Below are 17,218 nucleotides of genomic sequence, written 5' to 3'. Positions count from 1 at the left end.
CAAAACCTCACGCCATACAAACAGCTGCTGGGAAGTTGGTTGTGGTCTGGGAGGAGAGGAAGGGCAAGGGCCCCCCTAGAGAAGGAAAGGGTGGTGCAGCTCACTTTTCTTGGCAGGGTCCAGGCACCACTCAAACGTTTTCCACATCTGGGGCCCAGCCTTCGTTCCCTTAATCTCTCCTTCATTCACTCAAACTCTGGTGTGACTGGATCCAGCATTGATGGGCGCTGAGGATACAGTTGACCAAAATGGGGTGCATGCCCTGGGGCCCCCAATTGTACTTGGAGGGGGAGGTAAAGAGGCTCAGAGAAGGATGGGATCCCTATACTCGGGGACACAAAAGTGATCTTTCCTCTCCTCAGCGGCTTAATCCAGCTGGAGGAGGCAGGCCGTGTGCTCTGGTGCCCCAGGACCCTTGTCCTAACCTTTATGACCAAGACACACTTCAAGCACAATGCTCCCCTCATCTCAGGCCTGCCTACTAACCTCAGGGAATGCCTGGGGCTCTGTTTCACCCCAACAGCCTGAGACCTCAAGGCCCTAGGCCATCCCCAAGAACAGTGCTACCAAATATGGCCTGACGACCTCTGATCGCTCCCTTCAAAAGCCATCCTAAGCTCTGTGACACTGAGAGGGAGCCGCAGGCCTGCTCCCCCACCCTCCCACCGTGTGAGCCAGGCATCGCGGTTAAGAACACGGGCTTTGGAGTCTGGCTGGGGCTTTGAACCCTAGCTTTTCCACTTACTAGCTGTATGACCTTGGGCAACTTGGGCCCTCCTCCTAAAAATGGAATTATTGTGAATTAGATGATACGTACAAAGTGCTCGGTACAGTGATGACACATGGTAAGCACTCAATAAATGGCACCCCAATACCAAGGTTTACATGGTCTTTCTAGCCAAATCCTCCAACTTGGTGGCCAAGGGCCCAGGATAGTCCATTTTAGGCACGTCTGGGATAATGGTCTGCTTCTAGATTTTGCTACAGACAGTAGACTCAAAAATGACTCTGAAGGGGCCTCATTTGCTCCCAGGTTTCCCAGACTCTCTGGTCCATGGGAAGAAGCCATTCCTAGACCAGATGAAGTCAAGGTAGGGCACAGGAACTTTTAGCAGGTCTCCTCACGCCACTGTAACAAAATTCCCAGGTCTGAGCAGAGAAAAAACATGACATGATTGGGATTTCACTCAAGAATGTGTCTTTATTGAAGAACTTGTAAGAAAAAGAGATGGACCCTCTGTAAAAAGAGGAGATCTTGCCTCCAAACAGCAGGAAGGAAAGAGAGGCCTGGGTGGCCTCCCAGAAGTCAACGTTTCTGGCATGACTGGTTCCCCTTTCCTGGCAAGCACTACAGTGTGTCACACTACAGCTAGCAAATCCGACCCACCCCTCCCAGCTTCTCCTCCCCTGTCCCAGTGAATCCTGGATTCCCTACGGCCATTCACCAATGACTTTCTGAAGACCCAGGGACAAATGTGCTAGGCTTGCCTCTTAATGGGGTCAAAGTGGTTCTACTTTGGAAAATTCAAACAGGAATGTAAACTGGTTTGAGCTCTTTCCAGTCCAACCAAGGATGACTACATCCAGCCCCTCTGAAGGGAAAGGGAGCAAAGAATTTCCCTCCTGAATGTGCACACTTGTAGGGTAAATGGACTATATCACAGTCTGTTCTTTATTAACATGGAGAAGGGAAACAAAGTTAGAAGAATATATAACATCCGTGTTAAACAGTCACTGAGTTAATTCTAGAGGGCAGAGGGAGCACTGAGGCTTCCTGACTCCAACAAGGCTCCTGCCAGCTACGCTGAAGTCCTGGGGACGGTCATTCCTCTCCAGCTGGGAGGTTGTCCTCAATCCGCCTGATGAACCTCATCCGGATTTCTGTCACACCGTCTCCTTTCAGGGTGTCCTGGACAAATTTGGCCTCCACAGCCATCTGGACCTGAGGGACAGTGCAAAAATGAAGGGGCGGCTGCCTAGCCACAGCCTCTGGGAAACCACCAGGGATGGGGCTATAACTGACTCATCCACAGTAGCCTAAACAAGGAGGCTGGTTTCCACATGGACAAGATTGCCAGTTCCTGTGCAGAAGGCAGTGGTCCCCACCCAATAAGGGAGACTTAGCAAAGAACACTCGCAAATCAAACTGTCACCAAATAAGCCAATCTGGGAACAGATGTTCCTGGGCTCTGAGGGCTGAGCGCACCACCTCCCAGCCTAGCAGGGAGCATCAACACCATGTGGAGATTTCCAACTTGGATCCTACACTTGGCAGCATCACCACCTCAGGCAGCGAAGCACTGGGGTGAGCTAAAAGCCTTTCTTTTCACTCTCCCATTCATTCGTTCAAACATTTATTAAGACCTTACTACATTTCAGGTGTCTCAGAAGGTAAAGAGCTGCACTCACCATCTCCAAGGCTCCTCGCAACACCCCACACAAGAGATTGGAATAAATAAGGGACGAGTGGTTATCAGGAAGTTCCACAAAGTCCACCAAGGGATTATTTTCCAAAATGAGGGAGAATTCGTCACCAGCTGGGCTCCAATTGGTGATGCTTGGAGTGATGCCCAAGTACATCTTGAACGCCACCTGTCAAAAAACACACAATGGCACTATGAGGAAGAGTAGTAGGGGCTGTACGACAGGGAAGGTGATGTGATGGGACCAGCAAGGGGAACTAAATGGTTCAGGAAAAAAATTGTGGCTTCTGCAAGACACTGAAGCTTCAGGTATTCAAGGCAAAAAGGAAAAGCAACTGTGCACAATTCCACACCCTTCTCCTTCATACAATTAGGTGACAACTTGCTGATTACCTGCACTTCTTAGTGGAAAGGAGCACTGATCTTCTGACAGGGGTGGCTGCCCTGAACCAGCATCTAACCACAGAGCGGTCCCAACACACTTTCCCGTCCTCTCTCTCTGCTATCTGAACCCTTCTTCTAACACCACAAAGCTATAGGTGTTGTATCATTTATTATTAACCCTATAATATGTAACACTAATATTATTAATAGTAAACACTTTCTATATACATGCTGCAGTAAGGGCATTCATTTTACCTGAACGCTCATGTTCATTTTTTCATTTACTCCTTACAGAAGCCCTATGACGTAGCTCTTATTTTCTTCATTTTAAAGACGAGGTAACTGGTAATTAAAGAAGTTAAAAATAACTTACCTAAGAACTACTAAGTATTGGAGCCAGAATTTGAAGCCAGGTTTGTCTGTATTCTTTATTTTTTTTCCCCTAAGATTTTTTTTTTTTTTTTGGATGTGGACCATACTTCCCCGGCAGTCCAGTGGTTAAGACTTCACCTTCCAACGAAGGGGGCACAGGTTTGATCCCTGGTCGGGGAGCTAAGATCCCACATGCCTCACAGCCAGGTCTGTCTATATTCTTAACCCCCATGCTACTCTGCTATATCTGCACAGTTGAAAAGATCTGGCTTTGATTTTAGTGGGTCTTTAATCCACAAGGATGATCCCAACCATTCTTCCCTTTCTCATAATCTGTGTTATTCCTAAACCACCAGGAAGGCATCTTTGGTCCAAACAGCTGCCTAGCTATTCTTCTGGAATAATAAGGGCCTTTCTAAGGGAGCGAGTGGTAAGCAGTGCCTTCCAATGACAATCCTTCGGTACGGCCAGGTGGCCCAGGATAATGACCTTGGCAATGACATCTGCAGTTTCCCGGAAGTCATGGCACCTCCCGACATTTGACCGTGCCAAGAAATCTTCAATCAGTCGGACTCCAATGTTATAGCCCCTGGGAAAGAAATGAGAGAACAGACTATATTATGCGGTCTGAATGTCTTATGTCTGAACATAAGGCTGTTGGTGGTAAAGGGAAAACTAGGACAATCCCAAAACACCCCAATAAATAAGCAGTGGAAACTGTACCCAAAGTGTTGGTAACGAGAGTGAACCCTGTTCTGGGCCCTAAGGGACCACGTAGATTTGGTGCACTCAGGAGTCCCGTTACTGACTCTCCCACAGAGGAGCTCACTCACATTTTGTCCAGCTGTTTATTCACATCTTCATCATTTTCATAGTCCTTGCACAGCTGGGTGACTAGAGCCCCATAGGTCAGGGTGAAGAGCTCAGAGCTCTAAAAGAGATTCAAAAGGCAGTCAGGACCAAGCCACACAGAAAAGCAAGTTTGGTGAGAGTCTGGATGGGCCTCAATGCAACTGTCAGAATTCAAAGGAAGGTTACTCGTGTCTGGTGGGAAAGACCATCACCCCCTGTGGAGTAGCCAAAGAATTTAGCTCCCTAGGGTCAACGTGTCAGGGCTGAAACTAGACCCACTAAAAAACAGGCTGTGAAAGGCACCTCACGCACTGAGCAGTCACCCTTCCAACACACCAAGGTGGACTTCTGCTGACCCAGGGTCCCACCACAGCTGCCAAGCCTAACTGCACTCCCAAGGCCCCATCCAGGAGCAGCAGAGGTCCCAGGGGGAAGGAAGGAAGCACCAGATGAAGTCCACTGCACTAATGATAACCCTCTAAGTCACCAACATGGGAAAAAATAATGTTTCTCTTGACACATAGCTAAAGTGTTTGCAGGAAAGGGATAACTCTGAAAGGAACACAATCTTTTGTGTACCTGGAACACAATACTGACCTGGACTGGTTTCTATTACAACCACAGTTGAAAGCACAGAAACTCCCAGATAAAGAATCCTGTCACCTACTTACCAAAAAACAGAGAGATGTGGAAGGTGAAAGGAACAGCAAATACCAAGACTACAGAATAAAAGCAGCAGGTTGGGGGAAAGTTATTATCGGAGTTAAAGTGAGAAACGTGTTAGCAGCACATTTGGATCAATGTACTCATACAGAAACATGGCTGAAAAATCAAGATTGCTACCCAACCAGTCCTTTCTTTCTTTCTTTTTTTTTTTTTTTGTGGTACTGGTACGCGGGCCTCTCACTGTTGTGGCCTCTCCCGTTGTGGAGCACAGGCTCCGGAAGTGCAGGCTCAGTGGCCATGGCTCACAGGCTCAGCCGCTCCGTGGCGTGTGGGATCTTCCCGGACCGGGGCACGAACCCGTGTCCCCTGCATCGGCAGGCGGACTCTCAACCACTGCGCCACCAGGGAAGCCCCAACCAGTCCTTTCTGAATGGAGGCTTGTCAGACTTGGAGCAGAGCACCTCTCCGTCTGCAAGTCTTCGGGGGAAGAAAGTACAACTAACATTAAGGCTCAGGCTCCCACGGCCCAATGCTCCTCACCTCATCCCCATGGCCTGGTGAGGAGGTCACTGCAAGAATAATAATGTGAGGGACTTCCCTGGTGGCACAGTGGTTAAGAATCCGCTTGCCAATGCAGGGGTCACAGGTTTGAGCCTGGTCTGGGGAAGATCCCACATGCCGCGGAGCAACTAAGCCCATACACCGTAACTACTGAGCCTGTGCTCTAGAGCCCACAAGCCACAACTACTGAACCCACGTGCCACAACTACTGAAGCCTGTGCACCTAGAGCCTGTGCTCCACAACAAGAGAAGCCACTGCAATGAGAAGCCCACGCGCCACAATGAAGAGTAGCCCCCGCTCGCCACAACTAGAGAAAGCCCGCGTGCAGCAATGAAGACCCAACGCAGCCAAAAATAAATAAAATTTTTTAAAAAAGAATAATAATGTGAATGCCTTTTGCTTACATACATTCTATTTTTCATTATCTCATTTTTCACCCCACAATAACTCTGTAAAGCAGAAAGAGCAGAAACTAATCTCATTTTAGAGATGAGGAAACTGAGCCTCAGAATGGTTCAGTAATTTGACCAAGGACAGATAATTATTATTTTTATTTTTTAAATATTTATTTATTTATTTTTGGCTGCGTCACGTGGGATGTTTCATTGCGGCAGACAGGCTTCTCTCTACTTGTGGCGCTCAGGCTCAGTAGTTGCAGCATGTGGGCTTAGCTGTCCCACAGCATGTAGGATCGTAGTTCCCCAACCAGGGATTGAACCCACGTCCCCTGCATTGGAAGGCGGATTCTTAACCGCTGGGAAGGCGGATTCAGACCACCAGGGAAGTCCCCAAGAGACAGCTAACTATTGACAAAAGTAACTTGGGGGGATGAAAACCAGGAGTTTCTAAGCCAAAGTTCATTCTGTCCACTGTTCCCCACAACTGCAATATTAATAACCTTCCCTAAAAAACAAACAAATAAAAGGTACTGTACCAGGAAGTCAAAGAGAATCAGTTTCAGAATAAGTAAGCTCTTTGAATTCAACTAAAACAGATCAGGATGTCTCCAAGAGACCATATACCAAATATGGCAATTAAAGGGAAGCTATGAAGGAGGAGAATAATTTTTAGTAAAGTTAAGGGTTTGGCACTAGAATGGCTTAGGCATGAATGGATGCAGACAATCCAGCAGTAACCAGTCCACAGAGTTGGCACCACGGCATTAAATCAGGAGATCTTTTCTTCCATTATTAATGAGTCCTTGGACGGAGACTCCAAGAGCCTCAGCCCACCATGATGCCGAGTAACATGCATATCACGATGTTACCAAGCATTTTATACAGCAGCAGCTCCCAGGTTACCAATAAGAAAAATCAAGGTCCTAAACAGATCTGTCGGTGGTCACAGAATCAATATGCCTGGGATCTGGGAATAGGGTCCCTGATGCAGGTTCTCCACACCCTCTCTTAATTTGTAAGTCTATCTCCATCTTCAGTTATGAACCAAGCCTATATGGAATAGTGCATGACATAAATACACAACTTAAAGGTCTTCAGACTTCAAAAATAGGAATGAGCTGTGGTATAGAAAAAATCATTCATTCAAAGTTTACTATGTACCAGGAACTACCTAACAGGAGGGAAAGAGGTAATAAACTGAATAAATAAAATAAATGGTTTGCCAGATGGTGAAAAGTGCTATGGAGGAAAATAAGCACAAAAGGAGATTTATGTTTACCTGTATGTATGTGTGTAGGGGGGTTCAGTTTTAGATAGGGTAGTCAGAGAAGGCCTCATTAAGATGATATTTGTGCAAAGAACTGAAGGTAGTAAGGGTATCTGGGTGAAAAAATTTGAGGCAGTAAGTGTAAGGCCCTGAGGTGGGAGTATGTCTGACATGAGTGAGAAACAGCTAGGAGACCAGTGTGATTAGATAGTAGTAAACACAAGAAAGAACAGAAGAGGAAGTCAGAAAACTAACAAGTGGTTGCAGAGTCTGAAGACCCTTATAACTTAAGGTTCCATGGGACCTTAAAGGTCAACCAATTCAATCAGTCCCATTTCTTCACTGAACATAAGCACATTCTTCCAACAGAAACATGAATCTCTTCTGCAAAACTTCTACTTTCAGACTGCTTTAATTATGTTTAATAATAATGATCACTAACAATTATAAAACTTTCAGAGTGTCTTCACAGATACTTATTGAGCTTTATAACAACCATGAGAGGTTAGCAAAACAAACATTATTTATCCCCATTTTACAGGAGATAGGTTAAGTAACTGAGACTCAGTCTTCTTGGAGTTGAGCACCGTCCTGTAAGTTATTATGTCCAAAAAAAAAGGTATGTCATCCTAAGCCACTGCTTAATCTCCCTGAACATCAGCTTTTCCCATCTGCACAATGGCGATAGTATTATCTGCCCTTCAGGGTTATCAATGAGATAATATGTGTAGAGTACCTGCTGCACAGCACCTACTCAAGAAATAGATACTGTGGGACTTCCCTGACTTCCCTGGAGTGGTTAAGACTCCGCGCTTCCAAGGCAGGGGGCACGGGTTCGATCCCACATACTGCTCGCCAAAAAAATAAATAAAAGTAGATACTGTTATTTTTGGCCTTAAACTGGTTCCCTGTGGCGTGGTGCCAGAAAGCACCCTGAACTAGGTTCAAAGAGGGAGATTCTGAATCGCTATAAAGAACTTTAAAACAATTAGTAAGGCATATAGAAGGATGCTCGGTTTATAGTCAGAAGACCTGGTTCTGAGTATGGACTTGTCACTAGTTGTGAGACTTTACCTAAGTCACTTCACTTTGCTAAACTTCAATCTTCTCCAACAAAAACAGTAACAGTGAAATATGTCATGCCAATCACAGGGTTGGAAGGAGGGTCTAATGAGATCCTGGACTTAAGGATGCTTTGCAGACCAAGAAACCACAAGAGTGGTTTCACACTGGCAAAGCCAAGTGCTTCAGGTACAACCTGAGCAGGGTAGGTAAGCCAAGCCCTACACTCAGGTAAGCTACCGCACGGCTTTCAGGCAGCTTGCAGTCAGCGCCCCAAACAAAACATCAAAACTCCTTAAGGGGCTGATCTTTTGAGCTAATGCTCCAAGATACTTATTAACAGTCATACTTACTATTTTTGTCAACACAAATAATCCAGTGTGACTGCTCCCCAGCAGCGGGGGAAGGAAGGTCAGTAACAGGACTCAGTCCATCCCTCTTTTGTCACTCTCCAGCCTCCTGTCATGGAGATTCTGAGTGCTGCTACTCAAGTAGTAACTCACCTGAGCTCTGGAGATTAGAGCCACAACACAAAAGAAGGGCAGGCCTAAACACACAAAGGTTAATATCTTTACTAATAAGGACGCTTGTATGGTGACCATTTTGCAGTGTACAGTAATATCGAGTCACTATGTTGTGCACATGGAACTAACATAGTGTTGTAGATAAACTATACTTCAATTAAAACAAAAAGGATGCTGCGAATTCCCTGGCGGTCCAGTGGTTAGGACTCTGTGCTTGCACTGCAGGGGGCACAGGTTCGGTCCCTGGTTGGAGAACCAGGATCCGACAAGCACGGCAGAAAAGAGAAAAGGCTTGCTAGCTGACATTTACTGAGTGTCAACTGTGTTCTCAGGTGCTCTATCACACTGGTAGCTTTACATGCGATACCTCAGTTCATCCTCAGAACAACCTTATTATACTATTATTACCTTTTTAGTGGGAGTTTCCTAGTGGCCTAACAGTTGGGATTCCAGGCTTTCACTGCCATGGCCCAGGTTCAATCCCTGGTCAGGGAACTGAGATCCCGCAAGCTGCTTGGTGTGGCCGAAAATAAATAAATAAAGATGGTGAAACTGATGCTTAAAACAATGAAGAGGGCTTCGCTGGTGGCACAGTGGTTGAGAGTCCGCCTGCCAATGCAGGGGACACGGGTTCGTGCCCCGGTCCGGGAAGATCCCACATGCCGTGGAGCAGCTGGGCCCGTGAGCCATGGCCACTGAGCCTGCACGTCCAGAGCCTGTGCTCCACAATGGGAGAGGCCACAACAGTGAGAGGCTCGCATACCGCAAAAAAAACAAAACAATGAAGACACTTGGTCAAGGCCACATAAGTAAGCAGTGAAGCCAGGACTCAAGCCCAGGCAGTACCATACTTCTGTGTTGTGTATTTTTCCACCTCTCTCATAGAGTATGTGCTTCTCAAGGTTAGGGACTAGGACTTCATCTCTGCATTTCCCACAATGCTTTGCACAGAGCTGGGACTCAGGAAAAGTTTGCTAGACAAATGGGCTGTTTCTGTTTACACAGACAAAAGGCAGAGATCTAATTACTTGGGCATATTAACCATTTAAGTTTTGGAAGGCTTACCTGGGAACGCAGCACTTAGCAGAAGGTTGGGCTGATTGGGAAGTGGGCTGCTAGAGGGGGAGACTCCAAAGGCAGAGAGGAAAGGGGAGCATGTCAGAACCAGGTGGCTACAAAGAGGATCATGTGACACGCCTCGAGTGGGTACCAATAGGAATTGAATGACAGGATGCACCAAACCTTCACGTCATTCATTCAATATAGATTGCCTAGTGCCAAGCATCATTCTAGGTGCTGGGACTGGAGCAGTGAACAAACCAACCCCTGCCCTCATGGAGTTTACATTCTCATGGGGGAGACTGAAAATAAACAAGTAAGTATAGAATCTACAATGAAATATTTTAAATGAAATAGACAGTGCTTGAAGAGAAACAGAGTAGAGTAAGAGGATAGAGAACTAGTCAGGTGGTCAGGAAAGCCCTCTTTGAGAAGAAGATATCTGAGTAATTGAATGAGGTGAGGAGTAGCTAGCTAGTCTCTGGGGAAAGAAGTTCGAAGCAGAGACTACAGCAGTAGCAAAAGCTTTGAGGCCTGAATGCGCTGCTGCCCCTCCCTAATTCCCTCACTTCACCAAAACTGAGTGAATACTGAGGGCTGGGGGGGGAGGGGTGTGTGTGGAGACTGAAAGGTTCCTGCTAAAATGGTATTAAAAGTTTCAATATTGGGGCTTCCCTGGTGGCGCAGTGGTTAAGAATCCACCTGCCAATGCAGGGGACACGGGTTCGAGCCCTGGCCCGGGAAGATCCCACATGCCGCGGAGCAACTAAGCCCGTGTGCCACAACTACTGACCCCGCATGCTACAACTACTGAAGCTCGTGCTCTTAGAGCCCGTGCTCCACAGCAAGAGAGGCCACTGCAATGAGAGGCCCGTGCACCACAATGAAGAGTAGCCCCTGCTCGACACAACCAGAGAGAGCCAGTACACAGCAACGAAGACCCAATGCAGCCAAAAATAAAAATTAAATAAAATTAAAAAAAAAAGTTTCAATATTGGTTTCAGGTTTTAAAAAAAGGGTACAAAATAGAGCTAGATATGAAAACTAAACAGGAAGACTTCTCATATCCATTCATGTCATAGGAAAAGGAGGGGAAAGCAAACATTTACCATGCCCCATTCATTTTACACTACCTCACTTAATTCTAGGGAGGTATTATTGTCCCCATTTCATAGATAAGGAAATTGAGGACCAATGAGAATTCCAACCGATATCCATGCTTTTTCCCCTACATGACATTGTTGCCTAGCAAAATATTCTCTCCTTTTTCTTTTTAACTCAGTATTTCCTCCAAAACAGGAATTCACAGAGTATCTTCGCAGGCCCACAAATCCTCCCCAAATGTAAGTAAATGTCTCTGTATATGTTTGTCTATTTACTATTTCTGCGAGAAGATCCACAGCTCTCATCAACTTCTCAAAAGGGATCTGAGAGAAAAAGTACAGTACTACTCTGGAGTAATAGGGCCTCCTGCTGCCCATTTTTGGTGGCTGTTCCTGGTATAAGATGCAAAGGTGTGAGGGAAGTTTAGTCATCCCTTCTAGAGCTGAGTGTCAACAAAAGGTCCCTGGTCTGCCCTGCATGCAACCTTCAATAACTCAGTCTGTAAACTGGAAAACAAAGACAAACGGGCAATTCTGGAGGAAATAAGAATATGCCAAAGAAAAGGAACACCTGTCAAGAAGTCCCCTCAGTTTGGATAAAAACATCAACCACGTTACTTTCCAGGCCCAGCCCCCATCTGCAGCCAAACTTCATAGGACTAGATGGTGTCCCACTATTCCCAGGACAAGGAGGGAGCCTGCCCGCCATTCGCCAGAGGAAGAGCACTTACTCCCTACTCTGGCCCACCCCTTACACTTGCTTTCTGGCAAAACCAGTAGCTGAGTGTGAGAGACATTATGGTCTAGTAGTCTGAAGCATTAGCTTTGGGGTCAGAGAGACATGGGTTCATCAGATCCTAACTCTTCCTAGCTGTAAATCTGGGCCAGTATGCAACCTCTCTGAGCTTTAAAATGGCGATAACATTATCCACCTGAGAGTTATTTTGCGGATTAAATGATAACGGACGTAAAATGCCAGGCCCAGTATCTAACACACAGTAAGAGAGTGGGAGTTACTGTTATTGCCGCCGTCGTTGTTGGTCTTGCACCCAACTGCACTCGGGGGAGGGGTCTCCGAGCTACTCCAGGGGCCCTCCAACCTGCCTCACACCCGGGACCACCCCGGAGCGATTCTCCGCTCTCGACCCACCAAGGAGCCTCCTCCTTCCTTCCAGCGGAACCACCCCCTCCCAGCGCTAGCAGAAGGAGCTTTCTCAGTTGCGACTCGCGCCCCGCGCCGGGCCCCTTCCCCAGAACACCTCCATTCCGCCCCGCCCGCCGAGGTCACACGCTCCGGTTACCATTTTCTTGCTCTCGGTGCCACGGTTCGCCTGCCTCGACATGGTGCTGGCCGCCTTACCCCACCACAACACAGACCCACTCGGTGACCCCTTCTAACACCGCTGGACCCAGTTAGCGGCCCCACAGCATTCGGGATTGACCGGCACCGACTCACCGCGCCTGCGCGGCCTGCCGCGGGGCACCACGGGACTCGTGGTCCGGCCAACGAGGGTAATTCCCGCCCAGGAAACGTCGGACTACAACACCCAACAGCGCCACTGGCAGCACCTTAATGTAGCAGGACTACAACTCCCAGAGTGCTCCGCGCACAGCGGACTCTTGGAGCCTGGCTTCCCCGTGGGCTGCGTTATGGCCGCTGGGTGGCGTCCGCAGCTTGCTGTAATCCTGTATCATCCACACACTTCCCTTTCCTCCCCACCACCCCAACCCCTCCACTCCCCCATCTCCACTCAGTGATGCTCCGCAAATTCCTCTCTCGCCGGGGATGGTCTTGGAAAGTCCCTCTTTCAAACTAGCTTCTTGCGCTGTTGCTTTAATTCAGAGCCAGAACCTCCCAGGATGTCCCAGAAAACTGGCCATGGCTCATACACAGATCTGGCTTCTTCTTTACAAAAATATTCAATGACCACCTACTATGTGCCAGGCATTTCATCAGTGGCTTTCTCTTCAAACTGTCATCTGCCTCTAAACCCCAAACGCAGCCAGCGCCTGCATCCTACCACTGTGGCCTCCTGATGAAATATCCAGGCTGATAAAGTTCAGGTCACTTTCTCCCTCTCCCTCCCCTAGAACAAGTACACAGCCTGGTTCCCAGAAAAGAAAGATCACCGGTGTTTGTAGCAGTCAGTCTTGGATTTCAATCCCAGCTTTGCCATTTTAGGCAAATTGCTGGATCTCTCCCAGTTGTTGTGAAGATTGGTGAGATATGTATGCAGGCACTTGGCACAAAGTAAATGTGCATTCCCTTTCTTCCAGCCACTCTCTAAAAACTCAGCCCAGCAAACAGGCCCCAGAAATACCAGGGGAATGTGCTGGCCGCACCCTCACCCATCACCAAGGGGAAGTCCTACAGTCAGTCCCTGGCTATAGCTCTTTGGTTGCAGCCCCAGCCATCCCTCCCTGGCTGGTCAATGCTGAGGGGGCTTGGCTGGGAGTCCCTGAGCACCCTCTCCTCACTTAGGAGAGCCTGACTCTGCGGCAGCTCCATTCTAGCCCCTAGCCTTCACCATGACAACCAGCTTGCCCAGACGTGAGCCATCCTGGCTATCCTGGCTGGGGGGGTGGGGGGGTTGGGCAGCAGGCTGCTCAGCCTGAAAGCCAGCACCCAAGATTCCCCCAGTCTGTCCCTCCCGTGCAGGATCAATCATTATTATACTCTTCTCCCTGTGGCACAGACATTCTGGGGCCTTCCTAGAGGCAGTGACCTTTGACTCTCCCTCCTGTGTCAGTGCCTTGGCTGAGGGTTCTGGGAAGGAAGACGAGGGTCGGCTGGGGGTGAGGATGAGGAAGCAGGGGTGGGCTAGCCCTTGGAGGCCAGCAAAGCTAGAGAAGAACCTCCTGCATTCCCAGGAGAAAGGACAACTGAGGTGAAAGCTGCAGTTGGCTGGCCTGTCTGTTGGTCTGGGCTCCTCCCTGCCGGCTGCCCTTGGCTGCCCACAGAAACCTGAGTCACAGTCACAGCCAGCGCTCCACCCCACCCAGCCTGCTGTCAGGCAGGGTGGGTCTGGAGAGACTGAAGGCGGAGCCTCTCCCCGCCCATCTTATAACCTCTGAGATTTTTCCTCTCTCTGCCTGTGATTCCTCCTTTTGGAATTCCTCTTTCTCTTTGGGACTCCTCCTTGGAAAGTCACCAGTACTGAATTGAGGGGTGGGGGTGGAGTCCACCTCAGGCTAATCTAGAGGGTCTCCTCCTGGCTCCTTAGCGACTTCTTCAAGGGCTCTCATTCCCAGCTCCCGATCCCTCTCCGTCACCCCTGGGGCCAGGACATTTAAGAACACCAGGCACCCCCTCCCCACCCTCATCTCCTTCTCCCAGGAAAAGAATGCAGCAGGGACAGCTTCCCATCCCTAGCAGGGACTCTAGCCACCCCTTCTCAAGAACCCAAAAGATTGAACCTCTTTAGTCCTGGATCTGAGCTCCTCCCCCTCCAATCCCTCTCTGTTACTTCCCCTCTGCAAGAGCTGAAGGGAGGGAGGCCTTTTTGCAGCTGGTGTCAACTTTGTCCTCGAGGACATTCTCCACCCCCAACCCCAGAGGGTGGGCCCTGAAGGATACAGCTTCCCAGCAGAGTGGTCTGTGTTAGAGACCCCTTCTTGCTGCAGCGCCTTGGGTGTAGGGTGGGAGTCAGAATCTGATATATGTTCTCTCAAGCCGCCCCCACCATGAGGCCCCTCCTACTTCCTACTTGTGTGGGAGTGGAGACAGCCTCCAGGGCTTTGGTCAAATCTCCCAGTGATTTCCTTCACCTCTCCATCAGGTTCATCTTGGATCCTGCCCCACCAAACCTAGGAGGTTGTAAATGCTCCTGCTCCTGCTCTGCCCCTAGGGGGATCAGGAAGAGAACATGTATCTGATTTCCATCCAGTGTCCTGTCTCCTAGCCCCAGCCCAGCCTCATGGTGAAACTAACAGCTCATTCAAGCCTGTTTCCGTGGAGTGGGGAGGGGACTGCCCTGGGCCGTGGGGGAGGAACAAGGGAGGTCACAGAGTTCCCAGCCCCTCACTGAAGAGGGCAAGACATTCTCAGACCCCTGTGATGTTGCAAGTGCCCTGCTTGCTCCTTCTCTGCGATGTCTAATACGTGGAGGGCTACATGGAGCACTTTCACTCAGCCCCAAACTCACAGACACCCACTCTAAACCCCATCAGTTGCCGGGGCCTGGGATCCACCAAGGATCCTGGTCAATTAGCGGGCAAACGAAGAGGAGCCCAGTCCATATGCCTACTCCGACTGCATCAATCACAGGACATCGGTGCTCTCCTGGCTCCCCTCAGTCACCTTCCCAGGACTCGCTGTGCAGGAAGCCTCCTGGGGCTGGCCAGGAGAACTGCCCATCAAGTTGTCTAACTCCCAGATGTCCCCACCACCAGCATTTTGCGAGGAGGTAGGTGCAGGTGTCTCCACCCTCAGTCTAGGGAAGGGCTCCTCAATCTTGGCAGCATTGACATTTTGGGCCGGATGATTCTTTGTTCAGGAGGTGGTCTTGTGCGTTGCAAGATGTTCAACAACATTCCTGGTGTCTAAGTACTAGATGCCAGTAACACCCCTAGTTGTGACTACCACAGAGGCCTCTAAACATTGCCAAATATCCCCTGGGGAGCAAAATTGCCTCTGTTGAGAACCACCGAGTAGGCTAATACCATATGCTGTCTCTTTGCAGGGGGCTCCTCAAAGTCAATCCTAGATCATTAGACATGATGGAGGATTTCCAGTTCTAAAGCACTGCTCACTCTTCTCCTTCTGAAGAACCTTCAACAGCTCCCTAATATCTCTATAGCGTAGATCATGATGCCAACTGGCATTCAAATCCTCCTATATAGGCCATCCCTGGCCTATCTCTTCATCTTCAGCTACCACTTCCCCCTCTACTATTTTTTTTTCTATTTATTTATTTAGTGAGTTAGTTAGTTTTGGCTGTGTTGGGTCTTTGTTGCTGTGCGTGGGCTTTGTCTAGTTGTGGCGAGTGGGGGCTACTCTTCGTTGCGGTGCACGGGCTTCTCATTGCAGTGGCTTCTCTTGTGGAGCACAGGCTCTAGGCACGTGGGCTTCAGTAGTTGTGGCACGCAGGCTCAGTAGTTGTAGCTCATGGGCTCTAGAGTGCAGGCTCAATAGTTGTAGCACATGGGCTTAGTTGCTCCGTGGCATGTTCCCCCTCTACTATTCTTGAGCTCTAGCTATAGAGGGTATCTCACTATTCCCACCAATATATGTCTTTGTCCCTACTGTATCCTCAAGATTGTGCATGGGGGTGGGGAAGAACCATCCCAGATGGCTCTCCCCTACTGGGTTCTGTTCATGAATTCTGAGTCTAGTCACTACCTGGCTCAGTGTGGGCCCGGTCAGCTCTGGAAGATGCAGGACCTGAGGTCTCTGACCTCACAAAGGACAGTGCTGGACTCTACCATCCACATGGTCCCCTCACCCTGCAGATGGGATGGCTGACAACAAAGATGGGGGATCTGATCCTCATCCTAATCTTTTACTTTTTTTGGGGGGGGGAGGAGTTTATTAATTTATTTATTTTTGCTGTGTTGGGTCTTCGTTTCTGTGAGAGGGCTTTCTCTAGTTGTGGCAAGCGGGGGCCACTCTTCATCGTGGTGCGCGGGCCTCTCACTATCGCGGCCTCTCATTGCGGAGCACAGGCTCCAGACGCGCAGGCTCAGTAGTTGTGGCTCACGGGGCTAGTTGCTCCGCGGCATGCGGGATCCTCCCAGACCAGGGCTCGAACCCGTGTCCCCTGCATTAGCAGGCAGACTCTCAACCACTGCGCCACCAGGGAAGGCCCTGCATTTACTTTTGAATGCCCATCATCATCATCATATTTGTTAAGCACTTCCTATATGCCAGGCTCTGTGCTAAGCACTTCATCTGTGTTGCCTTATTTAACCTTTACAGCGACCCCATGATACCTCGTGGTATTATTATTTTCCTGATTTTATAGGTGAGTTAACTGGGTTTCAGAAAAGTTAAGACAGTAGCTTAAGGTTACCAGCTCCAGTTGCAGACCTTCTAGCATCATCCTTTTCTAATGTTTTTGGACTGGGCAAGGTAGTATTCCCTCCCTGGCCCTCGAAGAGGGTTCAGTCCCCCATCTACTCACTCCTCCCAGGACAGTCTGCTCCCAGGTTGCCTGAGATCCAGAACCTTTTGTTCCCAACCCTCCCCCTTGAAATGACTGCTCTCTGGAGCTGCTCAAAGGAAGGAGACACTGGCAGGAAAGGGGGGCAGGAGGACAACATATCGCTGGGCCTAATCTCTGGGCAATGGAGAACTAGACAACTGACCTTCTGGAGGTCAGGACAAAGGGCAGGGATTGGGTGCGCAGGGCCCAGCTGCATCTGCTCCTTCCACCCTTCAGTCAGTCCCTGCAGCAAGCGTCGTCATCGATCCACCTTCCCAGCAAGCTTCCGCCTCTCTGCCCAGGCTGGGCCCGACTTGGCATGAGGCCCCACCTCAGCTGGCACTAAAAAGGGGATTCGGGGATCCACTCCCCCGTGCTGGGAAGCAGGACTTCTTGGGGAAGG

General features: G+C 49.1%; 1 protein-coding gene across 3 annotated transcripts; it reads right to left on the bottom strand.

Moving 5' to 3' along the window:
* Positions 1–1,181: 1,181 nt before the first annotated feature.
* TRAPPC3 (trafficking protein particle complex subunit 3) lies at positions 1,182–17,189 on the bottom strand. 3 transcript variants are annotated; one of them, XM_060140560.1, is made up of 5 exons: positions 16,979–17,189; positions 4,013–4,110; positions 3,669–3,768; positions 2,410–2,592; positions 1,182–1,942 (listed from the first exon to the last, which is right to left on the bottom strand). In XM_060140560.1, the coding sequence occupies exons 1-5, from the start codon at positions 17,030–17,032 to the stop codon at positions 1,823–1,825; spliced, it is 555 nt and encodes a 184-aa protein (XP_059996543.1). In that variant the 5' UTR covers positions 17,033–17,189; the 3' UTR covers positions 1,182–1,822. The 3 variants fall into 3 exon arrangements, with proteins under 3 accessions (XP_059996543.1, XP_059996544.1, XP_059996545.1); XM_060140561.1 differs by lacking the exon at positions 16,979–17,189 and adding an exon at positions 11,974–12,148; XM_060140562.1 differs by lacking the exon at positions 16,979–17,189 and adding an exon at positions 8,340–8,485.
* Between the last annotated feature and the right edge of the window lie 29 nt (positions 17,190–17,218).

This window comes from Lagenorhynchus albirostris, chromosome 2, assembly GCF_949774975.1.
Source record: "Lagenorhynchus albirostris chromosome 2, mLagAlb1.1, whole genome shotgun sequence".
NCBI classification, from domain to species: Eukaryota; Metazoa; Chordata; class Mammalia; order Artiodactyla; family Delphinidae; genus Lagenorhynchus; species Lagenorhynchus albirostris.
This window is presented reverse-complemented; position numbering and strand designations above follow the sequence as displayed.

What these genes read in the sequence shown, in the direction of transcription:
- TRAPPC3 (XM_060140560.1), bottom strand. Translation starts at nt 17,032, where the DNA reads ATGCAGCTGGGCCCTGCGCACCCAATCCCTGCCCTTTGTCCTGACCTC. An exon ending in AATAAACAGCTGGACAAAAT is followed by an intron (nt 3,769 to 4,012) that starts GTGAGTGAGCTC and finishes TTTCTTTCCCAG; the next exon opens with GGGCTATAACATTGGAGTCC. An exon ending in TGCGAGGAGCCTTGGAGATG is followed by an intron (nt 1,943 to 2,409) that starts GTGAGTGCAGCT and finishes ACTGTCCCTCAG; the next exon opens with GTCCAGATGGCTGTGGAGGC.